Source organism: Eptatretus burgeri, chromosome 2, assembly GCF_056783735.1.
Source record: "Eptatretus burgeri isolate ZD-2024b chromosome 2, Ebu_testis_v1, whole genome shotgun sequence".
NCBI classification, from domain to species: Eukaryota; Metazoa; Chordata; class Myxini; order Myxiniformes; family Myxinidae; genus Eptatretus; species Eptatretus burgeri.
The window spans coordinates 45,054,084-45,076,111 of NC_140962.1; the positions used below are offsets into that span (position 1 = coordinate 45,054,084).

A 22,028-nucleotide genomic window follows, 5' to 3' on the forward strand; every position below is an offset into this window, starting at 1 on the left:
AGAACATGAGCAAAAACCTTCCCAGCGACTGATAGCAAGGTGATCGGGCGATAGCTACTGCAGTTGGAGCGGGGGCCTTTGCCTTTGTAGATGGGGATTATGATGCAATTTTTTCCACTCAGCTCGATCATGCGCAGAATTCCAAACATTTATGAAAAGCCAGTGTAATACGTCACAAATTGGAGTCTCCACACATGTCAGCAATTCTCCATATGTTCTTTCCAGCAGTTGAGGGTTTTCTCATTGGTATGATAGGGGGCGCCGCTTGCCTTCATGATCGGAATGCTGCTTTTGTTTTTATTTGAATTTCAACCAATACACATGCGCTGGATTGATCAGAAGGCAGGTCTAAGGTCGTTTTGATGAATACCTTCCTCAGCTTCATCGGCCAGGTGCCCATACCAAGAGTCAAGATATTTCCTACCCTTCGTCCGACAGATACCTCAAAGGCGCCTTCTTTCTGGGATGTTTCCTTGAAGTCGTGCTTGCCTCTTCATATCAATACCAACATATTATTTTCATATCAATATGGTTTACTTAAACCAAGATATAATTTTCATGTGAATAAAAAAATGTATATATAAGTGCAGTTAATATTCATAAGCAAGACCAGTCTACAGCCATTTAGGGAAATACACTTGTGGGAGTAAAGAGAGAGGAGGGGCGTTATCATTGTGGATAAACAACAGTCCGTCTCTGCTACATGTGGAATGTAGATAACCAATTGCTACTTGAAAATTCAAGTTTACTATTTAACTTGGGCAATTAACACAAAACAGTAAAATAAAGAAAAGCCCCCTTCTGAAATGCACAAACCAACTACTTGTAATGGTTACACATTTTACCAAAAAAAAAAAAAAAGTGGAAAAATAAGCAGAGATGAGGAAGGAAACGCAAGCATAACAACAATCAAATAATATCGAGGGCAAATAACAGTGAAACATAGAGATGACCATAAAACTTTTCAATTCATAAACAAGAAATGTTCATGCCACAGTTGTCTCCTTTTCCATTCAATCATTTGATTTGGAATTTTTCTTAACGATCTATGGGAAAGATTAGAGCCAACTATTTTCACCAATCAACAGGAATTTTTTCTTTCCATAGGCGTACTGAATAATCTCCTGAATTTCCTTGCAGCTTCATGTAGCAAACACAATTAAAACTACAAGGACACTCGATAGAGCAGACATAATGCCTGATCAACAAGAACATATCGAGCCCATTACATTTTTGAAATATCATGAGAGATATCGCTTTTGGCCCCATCTTTCAATGGTGAAGAATCACTTGAACGATTAAATGATCATCGTATCCAGATCCGGATTCGGATCTTCACCAAAATCGAATCAGTTCATCCTTGTCACACACACAACATGCCCACCGAATTTCATCCGAATCCATCGAAAACTTTTTGAGATATCCTGCACACGACAAACAGACAAACAAACAAACAAACAGACAGGGGTGAAAACATAACCTCCTTCCACCTTCGGTGGTGGAGGTAATAACGTATAAAAAGAAGAACAAGCTTTACAAAACAGTGATGTAAATAAGGAAACATAAGATGGGCATATTTGTGAGATGAGAGGTAAAAATGTGCAACTGTAAAACAAATAAACAGACAAAATGAACACATAATAAAAGGGGAGAATACAGAAGAAAAATAAGCAAATCAAGTAAATAAAGCAAACAGAGGAGGAGCAAATAGGAAAAAAATAAAATAAAGGAACAAATGAGCAGGGAGGGTTAAAAACTGAAAGGCACGGTGATGGTGGTAGTAGTAATAATAATAATAATAATAATAATAATAATAATAATTATTATTATTATTATTATAATCAAGCTGAAGGAGGTCGGGTAAATGAGTAAGAGGGGGAGAAAAGAATAAATAAGCAAGAATTGCAAATTAAGAGTTGTTAAACAAAAGAAAGAACAAAAAAAATCAAGTACTTGGAGGAGCAAACAAAAGAGAATTTATTTTTAAAGAAGTGAAAGTAATAAATATAGAATGAGGACAAGACTTAGGAGAGAATAACAAGCTGGCAACAAAAGGAAAATAATGAAAAAGAGAATGTGTAAGAAGACAGCATCACTGTGCAAAGTTCAGATGAAATGCAACATCTCCTTGCTGTGCGAGTTGGTAAACATGGCATTACCAGGAGCAGAGCTTGCTCCTGGAGGAGCTGCTGCTGCAGAATCTCTAACTGTCTTTGCTCCTCCTCTAACTGCCGCCTGATGTACTCCTGTCTCCCCAGGAAGCAGGGGCCGGGTGGTGGGAGGGATGGGGAGGGAAGGGCAGGTGCAGCGTAGTGGGATTGGAGCATTAATAGACGGAATGAAATGGAGGATACGAGATTGGGAAGGGTGAAAGGGTTAATGGTATCGGGGTCAAAAGATTGGATTGGTGTTGACATTGAAGAATTCGAATATGGTTTGCATGAAGTAAAATGATTTGTCAAAATAAAATTGAGATGGAGGAATCGGCAATTCCGTGAAGTGAATTGGAATGAGATTGTTGGATTTACAAAGGATGTTTGAGATATAGGATTACAACAGATGGAGGATTGCCATGCAAAGTGAACATTTAAAAAAAAAAAAATTATAAAAATAGGAGACCGCAAAAGTCGATGATAGTCAAGGATTGAGAATGTGAATAATGCGAATGATTATGTCACAGAAAGCCAAGTGGGGATTCATTAAGAAGGGATATGAATGAAAACATCACAAGGAGACAAAGCATTAAAAACGTGATGCGATTTAGGATTCCAAGACAAAGAGGCATGGTGTAGAACAAATTAAATATATTGGTGAATGATATATGGTGCAAGAAGCAAATGCAATACAACATAAGAGGCATTGCATTGGGGGAATGTGTGAAACCACAAATTACGGACAGACGCAAGGTGTTGTTTGAAATGGGAGAAAGGAAAGGAGAACAGAGGTTATGAGAATTTTGGGGATGGGAGGAGAGGAGCAGGGTGGGGAGGAAGAAAAAGAGAAAGGAAGAGAACAAATGTGGTAATTTAGGGACAGGAGAGGTGAGGGGGAGGAAGAGAAACAAGAAAGGGTTTCATAAGATATTTGCACAAAGCACAGGAACGGCAAACCCCCAACCAACAGGCCTTTGCTTCCAGCCAGCCAGGAGGGTGGTGGGGGTAGGGGGGATTTTGCATTATCCTAGTCTGGTGTATTCACAACTTGATCTTACAGAAAAAAGAAAAAAAAAAAGGCATCAAATCTGTTTGGCCAAGGCAAGTTGAAAAAGAAATCTGTGACAGTGAGGCAGCCAGAAGAAGAGTGAAGAAGAGTCAGGATCAAGTGGTCAGATTAATTATTCGAGTGAAGAAAGACACTCAAACCACAAAGCCTTTCACAATTTCTTACTCGATCAAGAAAGACTGATAAATTGGTTTTGGCACAACACACATTCCAAATCACAGTAGAAAACAAAACGATTGTTAACACATGAGGCAATTTTGATACTCTATGAATTGAAGAGTATATAGGACAAAAAAAAAATGAAACCTGAAAATGTGAAAAATGAACAAACCAGAGAGGTTTTATTTTACAATCCCTCTAAATGACTGAATAAACAAAATTAGCAATAAGATTTCTTCTTTTTAACTTGCTCAAATGACTTGAGTAGAAACACAACAGCCTGAGACATTGAGACGAATGTGATGAGCATTTCCAGACAAGGGATGAAGGCATGACAGTAGCTATAATCTAGCAGGCAGAGTAAGATTGCTGCTATAGCCTGAATTTTGGTGGAGGAAGTAAGGGGGGGGAGGGAGAGCGGAGGAGAGAGGAAGAAGAAGAAGATGGCATTTCAGGGCAGAGGAAAGGAGTGGGTAATGTTGCTTCGGCAACAATGGTTTCCATTCTTATTTTACTCTCATAGAGTTGAGATAATACACTCTGAAAAAGCGAGTGGAATCATTTCGTTCATTGTCACGATAAATGGTTTGAAAGCGTCATTTTGAACTGTGCCTGTTAACAGAGTTACTTGTGACACTGATGTTTTGAGCTCGGGGAAAAACACAACAAACTGATTGTCCTGTCGATGGAACACTACAGTTATTTTAAACACTATGGTCAACCAAGAAATATACTTCAACTTGACATCTCCCCCATTGCAATGAAAGCAGAGAGAGAGGGAGAGAGAGGTGGGGAAAAGAGAGAGGGAGAGAGAGGTGGGGAAGAGAGAGAGAGAGAGGGAGAGAGAGGTGGGAAGAGAGAGAGAGAGAGGTGGGGGGGGGGAGAGAGAGAGAGAGGTGGGGAAAAGAGAGAGGGAGAGAGAGGTGGGGAAGAGAGAGAGAGAGGGAGAGAGAGGTGGGAAGAGAGAGAGAGAGGTGGGAGGGGGAGAGAGAGAGAGGTTGGGAAAAGAGAGAGAGAGAGAGGTGGGGAAGAGAGAGAGAGAGAGGGAGAGAGAGGTGGGAAGAGAGAGAGAGAGGTGGGGGGGGGGGGAGAGAGAGAGAGGTTGGGAAAAGAGAGAGGGAGAGAGAGGTGGGGAAGAGAGAGAGAGAGGGAGAGAGAGAGAGAGAGAGAGAGAGAGAGAGAGAGAGAGAGAGAGAGAGAGAGAGAGAGAGAGAGAGAGAAAGAGAGATATTGATTGAAATAGTTGACATGATGCGAGTACAACAGTACTTCTCAGCCACCTTCCTTCTATTCTGTTCTTGAACTGCGCTCCCACGCCTCTGCACCTTGACTTCATACATGAATAACTTTTATTCCAATAAAATTTGCACATTGCAAGCCATGATATGTGTTTACAAATAAAGCTGTTGAGTTGTTTTAAAAGGCTTCTGCAAAAAGCAGGGTGACAACCATAGCCCATCTTCAAAATGTCCAATCTCAAACAATATCTGATACTTTGACCAATTTTAACTTCCATTGAGTTCCTGGAATATAAAGTACATGCTACTAATTGAGACTGCTGTTTTACAATAACCACATTTGCATTAACAAAAGGATTAGCATGGTGCATACCTCCAAAGGTTCATGTGAATCCTTGTCGTCATTGTGTTTAGAGAAGAAAAGAAAAGGAAAATGTTTTAATTGCAATAAACTTGACAGCTTTCACATATTGATTCCATGTAGTCCAAAGGTTCTAAAATCATTGGAATCTCCTGTGATGAAATGGAAACTCCAGGCCTGTTACTCTTGCATCACAGACAGATTTGTGGCCTCCCTCTAATCTACTACCTCCTTTTTGGTGTCAAATACTCTGCCCTTTACACGCTGTCTCCACACCATCCCATATTCCCCCAGGTTTCACCAGGGTGCAGCATTCCACCAGTAAAACATTTGTGATGATACTCCAAAAATCAGGGCTCACTGCTGAACTCCACTCATTTGTTCCTCTCTTAAGACTGGTGTTGGCTTAATGGTTAGGGTGGTAGGCTTCAGATCCTTGGGTCCTAAGTTGAAATCCTGCCCCAGCCATTAAATTAATACCAGGTGGGGTTGACTCAGCCTGTCATCCTTCTGAGGTCAGCAAAATGAGTACCAACTTATCGGGATGACTGAGCCATTCGAGTATCCTGTGCCAGAGTGGCGACCTGTCCGGGATTGTGCCCAATACCCAGGAGACTGCTTCGGCAGCACCAACGCTCTGTACAGAGTATGGTCCCAATGGATGGATGGGTGGATAGATGGATGGATGGATGTTTCCTCTCTTCTCCCCACAGTGCAACAAACTTACTCAGTCTGTTCAATTTAATTCTTCTTCTAGGAATCTCGGGCTTCAAGACGGCTCTTCATCTCTTCCTCAGATCATCGACCACCATGATATTTTCTACCATCATTAACCCTCCGCAAGCCCACTTCTTGCTTTTCAGGTTATTGTATTTTCTCTCCTCTCCCTGCTTCCACCATTCCATTTTTCCCTTCCTGATTTTTCCTTGTCTTCCTTCCTGATTTTTTTCTTGTCTTCCCTAATGAAGACTAATTGTCTTCCCTTCCTGATTTTTCAAACCCTTTCCTTGTTGGGTTTGAGATTACATCCTACTTGTTCACCCCCCCCCCCTGTCATGCCACCCCCCTCCTCACCACATTCCCTCAACCTCTCATTCTTCTCCTTTCCCATTCTTCCTCCAAGTATCACTCTGTTCTGTCCCTCTATCTTACTGTCGGTGTGTTTCCCCGCTTTGTGCTCTCGCAGTTGTATTGTATGCCTGGTGTTGGCTTAGTGGTAAGAGTGGTGGGCTTGAAATCCTCAGATCCTGAGTTCAAATCCCCCTTGGCTGTTGAATTAATACCAGATGGGGTTGACTGTCTGTCATCCTTCCGAGGTCGGCAAAATGAGTGCCAGCTTGCTGGTATCTTGTGCCGGAGTGGTGACCCATCTAGGATTGTGTCTAATAGTCAAGGAGACTGGTTAGGCAGCACCAACGCTATGCACAGAGTATGTCCCAATGTCTGGAGTTGCATTGTGTTGTGTTGTGTTCCAGCAATTCCACGTTTAAAATACGTTCCTGATTTGGGGTCATCTACAAATTACAACCACATGGTGCAAAGGGGATCACCACTAGCATGTTTGGCGAGCATGTCCCATAGGGACTGGATGGGTGTGGCACATCGAGGGAATATGCTGGTGAGTCAATTCCAATGATTGTATTGCTACAGGAAGTCATTGAAAACACTTACATGGAGTATTTGGGTGTTTTATGCACAAGTGCAAAAACAGATCCCTGAAACTGCAGACCAATCATCTTCTCCCAATCATCAGCAAGGTTATGGAATCCATCATCACTTGAGATATTAAATCCTTCCTCTCCTCCAATGACTTGATTTCCGATCATCAATTTGGTTTCAGACCAGGTCACTCTACCCTGGATATGCTGCTTCTGCTCTCCCAACAATGGATGGAAGTCCTCAATGCCGGACATGAAATCAGAGCCATATCCCCAGACATATCACGTGCTTTTGACACAGTCTGGCAGCCTGCCATGCTCACCAAACTCTCTTCTTATGATATCCAAGGTCATCTCCACTCATGGCTCGCAGACATCCTCTCCTGTCATAGTCACCGTGTGGCCCTAAATGGAGTTCTTTCATCCCCTCTTCCTGTCCAGGCTGGAGTTCCTCAAGGTAGCGTTCTGAGCCCTGTTCTTTTTCTGGTTTTCATCAAGAATCTCTCCAACTCTCTGGAAAATCCTCTTTATCTCTTTGCTGATGACTCCACCCTCTGTTGTACCATCTGTCATCCCTCAGACTGACAGGCCGCAGTTTCTTCGCTCAATGCAGATCTGGATAAAATCACAAACTGGTCCAACACGTGGAACGTGTCTTTCAATCCGGAAAAATCTCACACTCTCACTATGTCTCTCTCAAAAGACCGTTTAGAACCCCCCCCCCCCCTCACATCTACTTTCTCAACAATCCTCTTTAAGATGTCCTTTCATTCAAGCTTCTGGGTCTCACTACCCCCTTCTGGTAAAACTACCAAAATCACGAATCACTACTCACCTTCACTCTTTCATTCCTCTTTTTCCCCACCTTTGGAATAAACTCCCACACTCTCTTCAACCTCATTCTTCCCTCCAGGCCTTCAAAACAGCTGTTCAGCACCACCTCTTATCTTCCCCCATCCAAAACCTCGATCTTTTCCACCCCCGTTAATCCACCCCAAACCCACCTCCTTCAAATTCCCTGCTTTCCTTCCTGAAAGTCCCTGTAATGTCCATCTTGTATACCCCGTGTTCCCTGCCACCATCCCTCTCCCTTCCACAGATCTCCTAATGGCTCTGTTCCCCACTGTTTTGTTCTCCCCTCTCCTGCCCCTTTTGTCTCATGCCCCCTCCCCACCCCCCTTTGCTGTGTGTTGTGTGTTAGCTCTCATACGAGCCTCGTCAATGTAAACAAAATTTTTTTTTTCAAGTATATATCATTTATCGACATGGAAGGTCCAGTGGATGCAGTCCTATATTATTGTGGTGTCACAATGCAATCGACTTTTTAATGATGATGTAGGCACTGTAGTGATACAAGAGACCACCTGACACCATTATGTGGCCCTCGGTTGGATGATTGGTCAAATAAAAATTTGCCATCATGTCAGCACGCAAGGAAACATGTGAAGTGAAATGTGACTCATCGGTAAACAATAATGAAGACCATTGCTGACAGATTTCAGCTGTCGTGTTAAGTTAGTCCCAAGCAAATCATGTTTTGTTCTGTGATGTGGAAGGATGGGTCACACTGCTCAGATGAATGTATTCCTCATCTTCGTTTTCATACTATGACCACCAAAGTATAGCGCTAGCCTGCAAAGCATCTCTGAGAGCATCTGCAGTGACTGTCTCCAACTATAGTGGATTGTTTTGATTGCATGGAATGGAGTTGATTTCTTACACAGTTTGGGTCAAGCTGTATTGTTGTGGCAGTTTGTGAATCACAGAAGGGCTCACTTGAAGTTTTCTGACTGTGTCCTCGTTTCCACTTCCAATAACTCCTGCTCCGTTTTCATTCCTCAAATTGGGCAGAGAGAGCACACCTTACAAATGTGCGATTAGTTGCTCGCAGGTAGACAGTATGTCTTGGTATAAATTAACATTCTGGCCACAGAAAGCACATCTTGCCTCGGCACCAAAACAATCATACTCGTCCGTCACTTTTCCAAACTGTCAGTGCTCTCTTCAGGCCATGGTAAAGGCCAGAACACAGCTTTTCCTATAACTGTGATGGCAGAATATGAATCCTAACACTTCATTTTCCAACTTTGTCCAAGCTTACTGATAAAAGGCATCCATAATGTACACAGAAACTAGCAATACTTACAGGTGGGGTAACAAGAAGTATGTTTCCCAAATATTTTGGAAAAATATAGAAACTTATTGATCTACCACCATTTCCATACAAAGCTTTCAGCTGTGACCAAAATTTGATTCACTATTTCGCAGAGCTTCTTAATGCACGCATGTTGTTTTTGTCCGTGACAACTGGCCAAACACTTGCAGTAGGTACCACAAGTAAAACGGCATTGTATTCTACGTTGGTTTTCACAACCAGAAATGTATATTTTAAAGCATATTTGAAGCGATGCCGATGCTAGACAACCATTGTAAATGGACTAGCATGAGAAAGAAAAGGAGTTAAACAAAATAAACAGAATAAGAGGAGAGAACTGAAGAAAAGAAAGAGAAATAAACTGATGCCTTTTGTACATAAACTACTTTCGAGGCTGTTAAGTTCACCAAGATTCTTTGCCAAACGTTTTCATTTGAAGGAATATTTTTAAACATATCTCCCGATACTATATGGATGTCGTAGTGTTGAGCAAAACTTTGGCAATGAACGCAAGATTTGCATTACACTTTATTTCTGTGTCGTTCCATGCATAGAAATGCAAGCAGAGCAGAATCATCGTTCCGATGTTTTGCACAAAATTTCTGGTGGCCATCTTGGAATATGTATGATGAAGGTGCCTTCAAGGAAGTCACGTAGCAGCAGTGGAGCAGAATATTTTGCGATTAACTGAACAAACTACCAAACCGGAGCAAAATAACGCGGTCAAAGCTTCCAGAAGTGAGTCGTGATTATTCATAATTTCTATGTTTATCTGTATTCAGCCGTTCTGAGCTTGATTTGCATGATTTATTCAGCGAGGCAAAGCAGCCTTGCTATGTCAGTGGCCGACAACTAGGTAGGCCGAGCAGCTATTATTGTCAACACCGTTGATTGTATGAAAGCCAGTGAGACTGTGCTTGCATTTGATTGATTGGGACTGATGGTGGGTAGTATCAAGGTTGATGAGAAGGGGGGGGGTCAGGTGAGAATGCTGCCACGGGGGCCCGAGGGGTTGAGTGGCCCAAGCAAGCTTCTCCCATAATTTTTTTGAAACAGCACAGCAAAACCCCTCATCAGATCGTCCTCAAATCTTCATCGTTAAATGATTGAAGAGTCATGACCGGTGAAAGATCACGTTATGCATTGTTTGAAGTCCCACGTACTTGCTGGGTTGGCCAGGGGAAGTTTGGCTCAAATCTTTCCCAAACCGGCTGGTCAAGCGTGACATTCAACTCAGGTTAGGGCAAGAATTTGTAATTTGCTCAGGGTGCCGGCAAAAGCTTTCCGACTCTTCGCCAAGGACACCATGGGATCTTTAACGTCCACCAACTAATGCTGGTGATGGGACGCAGAGTTTAACGTCCATCTGAGGGACGGCACACAAATTGATGAATCACCCAGTCTGTAAAACACCGGGATGACAGTTTATAGCTAGGCCAGGATTCAAACCCAAGCGAGAAAAGCAAAAGCAGCACAAAGCTATAAAGGTCCAAGGACCTCCCTCGTAATAAACCTCGACACCGCATCTGCAACAATATAATGTAAGGTTAAAAGAGCCATTACAAAATAGGTGGCGATGTCCATCGATCCATTAGCATTTCAGTTTTTTTTGCCCCTCCTCTCTTATTACTGGGCCGATTATTTTGAAACTAACCATCAGAGCTGCTCTCGGATCTATTATTTAATTTGCAGTTTGATGGCTTTCCCATTGTATATACAGTATATATATATATATATATATATATATATATATATATATATATATATATATATATATATATCTATGGAGAGAAAGAGAAAAAGAGAGAAAGAGAGAGAAAGAGAGAGAAAGAGAGAGAAAGAGAGAGAAAGAGAGAGAAAGAGAGAGAAAGAGAGAGAAAGAGAGAGAAAGAGAGAGAAAGAGAGAGAAAGAGAGAGAAAGAGAGAGAAAGAGAGAGAAAGAGAGAGAAAGAGAGAGAAAGAGAGAGAAAGAGAGAGAAAGAGAGAGAAAGAGAGAGAAAGAGAGAGAAAGAGAGAGAAAGAGAGAGAAAGAGAGAGAAAGAGAGAGAAAGAGAGAGAGAGAGAGAGAGAGAGAGAGAGAGAGAGAGAGAGAGAGAGAGAGAGAGAGAGAGAGAGAGAGAGAGAGAGAGAGAGAGAGAGAGAGAGAGAGAGAGAGAGAGAGAGAGAGAGAGAGAGAGAGAGAGAGAGAGAGAGAGAGAGAGAGAGAGAGAGAGAGAGAGAGAGAGAGAGAGAGAGAGAGAGAGAGAGAGAGAGAGAGAGAGAGAGAGAGAGAGAGAGAGAGAGAGAGAGAGAGAGAGAGAGAGAGAGAGAGAGAGAGAGAGAGAGAACGAGAACTTAATGAGCGTTGTGGAGCACCGTTGACATTTGATGAGCCACAAGTGGAGTATTTACGCGGATGTATTTCACGAATAATAGCGAGTGAAATGCGGCACAAATACTCCACGAGTTACCCATCTGATATCAAGAGTGGTAAAGAATGCCAGTTCGGGTTTATATTTATGCCATAATTCCTCAAATTGGATGTTTTTGGATGGAAAACAGATTGGATGTTCAACGCAAAACGTGCTCAATCAATGACGTCACAGTAGCGATTCCATATTCCAAGATGGCCACCGTGAGTTATGTGTGCCGCTACAGGAAATGACAGACGTGGCCATTCTACTTCACTTATATTTCTATGGTTTTATGAACACTGGTGCTCAACCATCATGTTTGTTATTTTTGCAAGTTGCTTATCCACTTATCAGATCTTTTTTAATCTGTTATTAAAAATAAAAAGGCTTTCTCTCTTTCTTTTAATCTGCCCGTCCCTTTTTTCCAGTACTTGCATTCTCCATGAGAGCCAGTGAATATGTGTATGACATGGTGAACCCATCCAATGTCCCATATACCTGTTGCTCTCTTTCGGCAAGACGGCGCTCCTCATTCCGTCTCCGCTCGGCATCCTTGCGCTGCTGCTCCCTTTCCTGCTGTCGGCGAAGCTCTCGCTCTCGCTGCTGCTTCTGTGGGGTCAAGGTTCAGCAGTGGAGGATAATTGCAATGAGCATGACATTAATTCACAAAAACACAAATGCACACACCGTGAGGTGAAAAAAATATGAAGCAATTATGAGATTCTGTCCTTGAAATAAATAAAATAAAATAAAATAAACCTTTAATCTCAGAAGTATCCTGTCTTGAAAAATTAAATGAATAAAGAATCATTAAACACCGAGTTTCACTGCAATAATAATAATAATAATAATAATAATAATAATAATAATAATAATAATAACACTTGTGCTCTTCCCATCAAAAACGATGGATGAACAAATTCCTACCCACTTGCAAGCCTTACTCGGCAGTGCATAAGGCATACTCAGACTGATAAAAATGTTTGCTGTAACCTAACAACTGAAAACTTAGGATGGCATCAAGTTTCTCAATGATGAGATTGTTATTTTGATAAAGTTCTGGAATCATACAATGCTGAACAGTAAAGCAAAACAAGGTGATGTTTCACTGCTTAATGGACGTTCACTTCAGCATGTGAAGTGAAAAAAGATGAATAATTATCTGATGTAGAAATTCCAAGTGTCCAATTGAGTGGTGCAGAGGAAGTGCACGTACCCTTGAGCTGCCTAATCGAGATTCGATTCACAAACTGACTATAAAATGTTGGATTGGCATTTCGCAGGCAGATTATTGCATCACAAAGTACACCGTCCCAGGGATGTACGTTAAAGCTGGGTGTCCCATCTGCGAGAATTGCTCCTGGTGGATGTTAAAGTTTCTTCAGTGTCCTTTGAAGAAGGTCAAATAGGCGAGTTATGGCCAGTGAGTGCCCTGGCCAAATTTCAAATTACTGTATTGCCCAAAAGAGCTCAATCTCGAGTGTCAGACCTGTCCAGTTGGTTTGTGAAAGACCTGAGCCAATCTAACATGATCTATGAGTTGCCAACCCTCTAACTTTTTAATTTTGCCTTTTGTTGAAGCCGCCAGGAAGCATCGACTAATTTGGAGGATTTAGAGATCAGCGAGAGGCAAGCAAATCCTCCATTCTACAACACGAGGAATGTCTAACAGCTGAATCTGTGCTTTATTAAATAATATAAGTACGGTACTTCAATTAAAAACCAAGACAATGAGGCTTGGCCCTAACTTGCTGGAATGCACACAATGTGTTGCTTAATTCATTTGAGAAACTTATAACTACAAGGTATAACTTAATTATTCAACTAAAACGTGTTACCTTCCCACTGTGTTGCACAGCGAAACCTCAAACCTAGAATGTGTCATGAGCCCAAGAACCATAAAAATAACAATATTTTATCCTTCCAAAACAAACAGAAAGGCAGTTTATTCATACAATCAGAGTACCCGCCCAACGGGCAATCTTTTTCCAGGAATGAAACACGTTCTTTTGACACATGCCTTTATTTGGGCATTGTGTAGGCAACTGACAGCTGCCTCAATCACTCCCGAAAATAAAAACAAAACAAAAAAACCGGGTTACGAAGATGAAATAAAAACAAACCTAATGGGGACAGGGGGACAGGAAAACGTGGGGACAGGAATCCTGCAATGTAAATGCTGGGACTTGTAATGCCCTCCCCCACCTGGACGCAGTGCTACACGATACACATTCACATAGAGAATTTGTGTCCCCCACCCCCTTATCTCCACGCCCCCCCCCGCACCCCATCCCAGACCACCGGCAGAGATTTTAAAAAAAATACCCCTATACACTAAATGGGGTCATGCTGATCCGATGTAGCAAATTTAGATGTAACGGACCAGAACTGAAGGAAGAGTAGGGCGGCAAACAAATACACAAACAAACTAGAAGGGCACTCGGTAGAATGCATACCGCCGCCACGTAATGCCTGATCCACAAGAACATATCGGTCCCACTACATTTTTGAAATATCATGCTATACAGTACTATATCGTTTTTGGCCTGATATCTTAATGTTGAAGAATCACTTTAAAAATTAAATAATCCTCGTATCCAGATCCGAATCCGGATCTTCACCAAAATCGAATCAATTCGTCCTTACGACACACCCATCCTGTCCACCAAATTTTGTCCGAATCCGTCCAAAACTTTTTGAGATATCATGCTATATATCGTTTTTGGCCCCAACTCTCAATAGTGAAGAATCACTTTTTACTTACGAAATCTTATATTGAATGCTTCCATCATCTGTTTGTGTGTTTGTGTGTTTGTTTGTGTGTGTGTGTGTGTGTGTGTGTGTGTGTTTGTGTGTGTAGGAACGATAACTCGAGAACGGAAGAAGCTACCAATGTCAAATTACACCACGTGATTCAGGAGGGTGATGGCTAGCGCTGATTAGATTTTGGTCAAAATCGGTCAAAAGTCAAAGTCACAGTGAGGTCAAACATTCGATTTTTGATGGTTCGGTAAAGAATCATCGTAGAAACTTCTGGTTTGTGTCGCTACCTTCTCGAGAGACAGCTTTTATTAGACAAGGTCAGAGGTAAAGTTGACGATTTCGTAAGTACCAGTCTATGACTGCTTGTTTTAAAAGTTCTAGTAGTCGGATCTGGATCCGGATCTTCAGAAAATCTAATCAGTTCATCCTTGTCACAAACTCAATCTGCCCACCAAATTTCATCTGAATCCATCCAAAACGTTTTGAGATTTCCTACAAACAAGCAGAGACAGACTTCCGGTTTACGGACTTCCGGTTCCGGTTTTAGAGCAGCGAGAGGTCTCCTTTGGGGCTCCCTGTTGACGTTCTCAAAGCTAAGTTTCCGGTTGTTATTTGTCCCGTTTTAACTGTTTAATTTTCTCACCTACATGTTACTGTGTGTTGCTAGTTCGGTTTTGTTTCAAAAATCGTGCTATTTTGTGAGTATTTTTGTCGACGTTCTTACCTGTGCTTGAGGCCTAGGCCTAGGCTTGAGGCCTACTGGTTCCACTCGGTGTTCGATCGTTTTTTTTTTTTGTTTGTTTGTTTTTTCTCCCCATTACCTTCAATTTCTATCCTCCCCATTACCTTCAATTTTGATCCTCCCCACTTTCCAAACATCCCCCATTCTCCCAACTAATCTCTTTCTTATCTCAAAAAAAAAAAAAAAAAAAAAAAAAATACCCTACAACAACAACAACAACAACACGCTCACCTTCTCTCGATTCTGCTTCTTCCTCTTAACTTCCTCCTCGTCTTCTTCCTCGATTTTTTTTTTTTTTTACACTTCCATGACCTAATCTGTTGAACTCTCTCATATATTAATATTAACAACAACAAAAAAAAAAAATATATATATATATATATATATATATATATATATATATATATATATATATATATATATATATATACCCAACAACAACAACACGCTCACCTTCTCCTGATTCTGCTTCTTCTTCTTCCTCTTAACTTCCTCCTCGTCTTCTTCCTCGATTTTTCTTTTTTTTTTACACTTCCATGACCTAATCTGTTGAACTCTCTCATACATTATTTTTAACTACAAAAACGATCTTGTAATGCTTCATCTTCCTCTCTCATACATGTGGTACTCTTTACTGTTTCACAATGCACTACTCTTCTGCTATTTTAACAGACTGCTCTCATTTCGACCTCTCCTTCATTCCTTGCCTAAAAAATCCAACTATTACAGCGCTTCTTCTCTCCATGCTCTGAATTCGCCTTCATTGCATCCATCAAGAATTGTGTTAAATCGCATCTCTGACCTAAAACTTTTAAAAACCACAGTTTGCCATGGATGCTCGCTTTCCATCAAACATTCTTTTTTTCCAACTTCAGTGCCAACTCACCCCCCTCACCCCTCACTCTCACTCTCAAAGCAACCATCCCACTCTTCTCCCTCCAAGCCCCCCTCTCACCTCTCTCAAAAATCCCCCCCTCACCTTTCTCCCACCTTTCATCCGGCTCACTCTTCCTTCTCAAAGTTGCCCCCCTCTCATCCACCAACCTGCCTCCCTCCACTGCCCTCTCACCTCCATCTCTTCACTCCACCTCCTCAAATCCTCAACTGCCTTCTTCCTTGTCTCTTGTCCCCCCTCTCCCCCAGCACCACAGAGCCTTTTCTCCTCCTCATTCGGCCCCCTCCCCTCGCTGTTCTGCAATACCCCACACTCCTTCAGCAACCCTCCTTACCTGCCCCCTCATCCCTTGTCCTACCCTCCCCTCCCCTCCACCTCCTGCACCCAAAGCCTCCTCCCCTTCCTCTTCATTAAAAGTGTGGACCTCAAATATCCGGGGCCTTCGCTCAAACCTTTCAGATCTTTCCATACAGGTTGCCACTGACAAACCAGACATTATCTGCCTAACAGAAACTTTCCTCTCCCAAGACGTGTCTGACTCCCAAGTATCTCTCCCTGGCTACTCCCTCTTACGGTATGACAGACCTGAGCCTCGTCCTGGTGGAGGTGTTGCTCTCTTCATCAAAGACTCTATTCCTCACTCTCCATGCACTGCTCTCACTCCCCCACACCCCCAGGAATACCTCTGGCTTCGGCTTCCCCTTCACTCCCACCTCATGTTTATATGTGTACTGTACCGTCCACCGAACAGTGATGACTCCATCTACACCTCACTATCCGAAAACATGGACCATCTTCTATCTTCTCATCCAAACTCTCTCTTCCTCTTATGTGGTGACTTCAATTGTCATCACGCCAGTTGGCTCGGTGTGGGTACCTCTCTCACCTGCCATGGCACCTCAGCAAAAGCTTTCTGCGACTCATTGGGACTGACTCAATCGGTCAACTTCCCGACCCGGATCTCAACCAATGGTACTCCATCTCTTCTGGATCGGATTTTGACAAATTTCCCTGACAATATCTGCTGCTCTTCCTTCGCTCCAATTGGTTCTTCTGACCACGTCCTTGTCAAAGTGGACATCTCTCTGGCTGTTATCAGAGAACCACCTCACCGCCGTCGAGTCTGGCATTTCACTCAAGCCAACTGGCAGGGTCTCCGAGCAGCCATCAAACTTGCAGACTGGTCTCCTATCACTACTTTCTCAAACATCAACTCATCCTGGGAATTCTTTCAAAGAAACTTGCTCTCCCTCATGCACAGATTTATCCCCTCTCGTGTTCAGTTGTCTTACCCTTCCTCCCGCCCTTGGTTTACTGAAGCTTGTGGCGAGGCAGTTGTCCTGAAACAACTTGCCTTTGCCTCATGGAAAGCAAACCCAACTGAGGGCAATCTCAGTTCTTTCCACAAAGCTCAGAACAAGTGTGTATCTACCCTCAGGAGAGCCAGAAAACAACAACTTTCTCATCTCAAGTCTGAACTCTCAAACCTCTCTCCCTCCTCAAAATCCTGGTGGCGTTTAATCAAATCTGTTTCTGGTGTATGTTCCCCCTCCATCCCCTCCCTTACCTCAAATGGCCGCACTGCTGATTCCACACGTGATAAAGCTGAATGTCTAAACTCGGTGTTTGCAGCTAAATCTTGTGTCCTAAACCCATCACTATCTCTACCCACTTTACCCAGTCGCACCCAACTGTCCCTGGACTCTGTATCCTTTTCTCCTGACAAGGTGGAGAGCTTGCTTTCAAACCTCGAGTCAGATTCTGCAACCGGTCCAGACGGCATCAGCCCACGTGTCCTCAAAGCCTGCTCTTCTGCTCTTGCTCACCCACTCTCTGTTCTATTCACCCTCTCATTTGCCCAAGGTCATCTGCCATCTGCTTGGAAATCTGCTAACATCACTGCCCTGCATAAAAAGGTGCAAAAACAGATCCCTATAACTACAGACCAATCAGCCTTCTCCCAATCATCAGCAAGGTGATGGAATCCATCATCGCCTCAGATATGAAATCCTTCCTCTTCTCCAATGGCTTGATTTCCAATCATCAATTTGGTTTCAGACCAGGTCACTCTACCCTGGATATGCTGCTTCTGCTCTCCCATCAATGGATGGAGGTCCTCAATGCCAGACAGGAAATCCGAGCCGTATCCCTGGACATATCACGTGCTTTTGACACAGTCTGGCACCCTGCCCTACTCACCAAACACTCTTCCCATGGTATTCAAGGCCATCTCCACTCATGGCTCGCAGACTTCCTCTCCTGTCGCAGTCAACGTGTGGCCCTAAATGGAGTTCTTTCATCCCCTCTTCCTGTGCAGGCTGGTGTTCCTCAAGGTAGCGTTCTGGGCCCTGTTCTTTTTCTGGTTTTCATCAATGATCTCTCGGACTCTCTGGAAAATCCTCTATTTCTCTTTGCCGATGACTCCACCCTCTGCCGTACCATCTGTCATCCCTCAGACCGGCAAGCAGCAGCTTCTTCACTCACTGCAGATCTGGATAAAATCACAAACTGGTCCAACACGTGGAACATGTCTTTCAATCCAGACAAATCTCACACTCTCACTATGTCTCTTCGAAAGGACCGTTTACAAAACCCCCCCATCCACTTTCTCAACAATCCTCTGGAAGAAGTCTTTTCTTTCAAGCTTCTAGGTCTCACTATCTGCCATGACCTTTCCTGGGAAAGTCACATTTCCAACCTCGCCTCAAAAGCCAGTCGGCGACTGGCAATCCTCCGTCGTGCTAAGTCCTTCCTCGGCCCTCTTGAGCTCCTGACCACTTACAAAGCTTTTGTCCGTAGCCTGATGGAGTACTGCTCTCCCCTCTGGGCTGGTGCTCCTGCCTCCCACCTTTCTCGGCTTCACGCTGTCGAAACCAGGGCATTTAAGATCATCGGCATCTCCCGCAATGAAGCTGAGTCTTTGGGCCTCTCACTCAATCACCGCAGGTTGGTCGGTGGTCTTTCTGTCTTCTACCGACTCCTCTCCAGCCTTGCCCCCCCTGCTCTCTCTGCGATTTGTCCCCACCACATTTCCACAGGGCGCTCAAGGTCCGCCAACAACCCCCTTCTGGTAAAACTACCAAAATCACGAATCACTGCTCATCTTCACTCTTTCATTGCTCTTTGTTCCCGCCTTTGGAATAAACTTCCTCACTCTATTCTTTCCCATTCTTCCCTCCAGGCTTTCAAAACAGCTGTTCACCACCACCTCTTATCTTCCCCCATCCAAATCCTCGATCTTTTCTACCCCCGATAATCCACCCAAGCCCACTTCCTTCATTTCTCCTGCTTTCCTTCCTGAAAGTCCCTGAAATGTCCATCTTCTCTTCGCCATGTTCCCCGTCCCATCCCCATCCCTCTCCCTTCCACAGTTCACCTAATGTGTCTGTTCCCCACTGTTTTGTCCCTTCCACTCCGGCCCCTCTTGTCTCATGCCTCCTTGCTGTGAGTTGTGTGTTAGCTCTCATACGAGCCTCGACCAAGGTATACAAAAAAAAAAAAAAAAAAAAAGACAGACAGACAGACAGACAAAGCAACAGATAAACAGAGAGCGGTGAAAACATTACCTTCTTCCACCTTCGGTGGTGGAGGTAACAAACACCGTTCCATGAATTATAGTAAGGATAAACCACAAAACCATAAGCTTAAGGACATCCTCATTACAGTACAACATACAAAGTTGCTTTCTGCATCTGAATATTCTTTTTCAGCAGAGTGGTTTGAGTACCAATGGTAGGAAAGACAAAAAAAAAAATACACAAACAACTAGATGCACAAAACAAGCATAAAAGAGAAACCATCTAAATATATTGTTGTGGTTTTGGAAGACCCCAGGGAGTTACATAAAACACATAAAGGAACCTTGGAGTTTAGTTATATCAGTAGTTCTGTATTTTATTTAGCTAAATTACCCCTCCCCCTCAAATCAGTGGAAGGGAAAGATGTGTTGTGAATGTAGTTAAAACTATCCCGAGTGTTTTCGTCATTCTCCAACTCTGTTTGAGAATGAAGTTCGAGTACACTTCTCAACTCTTGACGGATTCGAACCCCATACCACATTCACTCCACAAAACATACCAAAATCCACACAAATCCATTCAGTAACACCCCAATAGCATACCTCATACACGTTTAACACTGCAGAACCAGGGTGCCAGCAGTGCGAGCGTTCTTGTAACTACGAGCGCTGCGAGCGTTATCAATGCCAGCGCTGAGAACATTCTCGTCTCGCATTCTTGCACTTTACATCTGTGCATCATTCAGCGCATACACCTCATCGACTCACACTGTTGTGGAGTATCAACCGAGTTCACAACAGTTATTTTCAGAGCTCGCATTTCATGCACTTGCATACACCACACCTCCCACCTGCACTTCTTTATTACCCGCACCATACATCTTGTTCGTTACACGTGAGCCGTCTGGCTCACATATGGGTGAGGCCGGCGTTGACACCAAATTCACTTTATCTGTCTATCACCCTGGCTTATTTTGTTTCCCAGAGTGGCAGGTGCCTGTGTCTGTAGATTTGTGGTAAGATGAATGACTAAGGGGCTTGTGTTCTTAACAGTAAGATGTTTCTATGCGTCACTGCTTTTGCTCTGTAGATAACTGTTTTCCTGTAAATACATGCCCTTTGCTAAAGTTTATATAAATTTTCCAACCTGCCTGATCGTATCTTTCTCCATTGGTTAGACACTCATGTGTTTCTAGTGGATGGGAGTTTTGCTCCGCTGTTTTGCTGTGGACAGTCACTTACTGACGTCCCACTTACGGTATCGCTTGACTGTTCTTGATTTATAGTCGTGGGGCGTCAAGAGCATGGTTCTTTATATTGGGGGATTTGTTTGATGGGAAGGTAATGCGGGAATTGGTTGCAAGGATCCTACCAAAATTAATCGTCTCGGACGGCATCCGTGGTTGCTGAGCAACTCATTATGCCACGGAGTTATCTGTGGCCCGTCGACTTCAGGGTCAAAGGTCGGGAAGCGGGTCCGAGAAGCCCCTCGTAACCCAGCCGCCGACCCATAACAATATACTGTATGAGTGTTGATCAATAAGTCAGTGGCCCAAACGACAAGTTTTTTTTTTCATCCTTACAAGTAATTGTATTTATCCACATGGGAATAATGAGCATCAGTATTTTCATCATGCACAAAAGTTAGGTTGGTGATGTCTGTCACTCTTGTTATTCTGATATCAGTAAATTTTCGATCACAAAGTCGGCAAAAGCATATTTTCGCCAGGGAATCAAAATTTTTGAAATTCGGTCAGGGTGCCAGCAAATAGCAGCCTACCCATTTCAAAATCACATTAGGGGATCTTTAATGCTCACCCGTGAGCATGAGCAGGCATCGCAACAGGCTTACCATATTCACCAAAAGATGGGGGACTGTTTTTTTTTTTTTTTTTACAACGTCTTGCAAAGCACTAGGATGAGTTTGAAATTGGAGAGAAAGCCATTATAGAAAGAGCTTAGCTCCAACAAAAAGAGGTTTTTCAATCCAGGACACATTACCTACAAAATTATCAAATTTCATCACAACATAATGACTGTGTTTTCATCACTTACCATGGCAAGAAGTGGATCAATTGTGGGAGAGAGAGTCTTGCAACATATACAAAGCATATTGATCAACATTTACATACAAACAAATAATATTGGAAAAATTTTAAAAAAAGTGCACAACTATGAAATAAGAAAGCACATAATGTGATAAGATGTAATGAACATGTCACACATTTTGTTAGAAGCACAAAAGAAAACGTCCCACATGATTATAAAACTAATTACACGATGATAAAGCACTTATCAAAATATTATACGTCCTTTGATAAGTTCTTTTAAATTTTCCACTCAGGGAGGACATAAAGTATTAGCACCTAAAGCTCATTCACCAATCAAGCCTTGTTGTTTAATCACGTAAATAATACTGCATACAAAATGTCTTATGAGAGACCAGTGCTGCCTTCTTGCAAGCATTGATGAGGAAAAAGCACTTGCCTTTACATCTTAACAAAGCTGTACGCTTACATACAAAAGGTCAAAGTTATACCTCCTCCAGCCGTCGCCTTTGCTCCCTCTCTTGCTCAATACGCTTTTGCCGCTCAGCCAGAATATGCTGCTGCTGACGCTGATGTGCTGCCTGTAGCAAGCAATAGAGGCACACCAGGGAGAAAAACAAAATCTTATCTTAAGAATTGTGTCAAGGACCGTGGTCAAAATCAAGAGTTTTAAAATACATATTATTGCTTTGAATGGTGCCAAAAGTAAATGTGATAAAGGTTTTAGCATGTCATGAACCAGCAATGAAACCGCATGATTTTAAGACCTCGCAATAGTGAGACTATCATTAAGGCCCCGATAAATGCCCATTTCCGGTTACCCGACCAATTTTGTTTCCCTCTTGTGTGAAGAGTTATCTCCTCTCATGAAGGGCAT

The 22,028-nt window shown here is 42.8% G+C and overlaps 1 protein-coding gene across 9 annotated transcripts in view; it reads right to left on the reverse strand.

The window, feature by feature from the left end:
- LOC147031950 (TRAF2 and NCK-interacting protein kinase-like) overlaps positions 1 to 22,028 on the reverse strand; it is a 219,144-nt gene that overhangs the window by 81,878 nt on the left and 115,238 nt on the right. For 6 of the 9 annotated variants that reach the window (XM_085869193.1, XM_085869194.1, XM_085869190.1 and 3 more), the window contains exons 13-15: positions 21,643 to 21,732; positions 11,685 to 11,795; positions 2,160 to 2,246 (exon numbers count right to left, since the gene is read on the reverse strand). In XM_085869193.1, coding sequence (XP_085725319.1) covers positions 2,160 to 2,246; positions 11,685 to 11,795; positions 21,643 to 21,732 — 288 coding nt within the window. The remainder of the gene's footprint in view (positions 1 to 2,159; positions 2,247 to 11,684; positions 11,796 to 21,642; positions 21,733 to 22,028) is intronic. The other 3 variants (XM_085869192.1, XM_085869191.1, XM_085869196.1) reach the window with 1 other exon arrangement.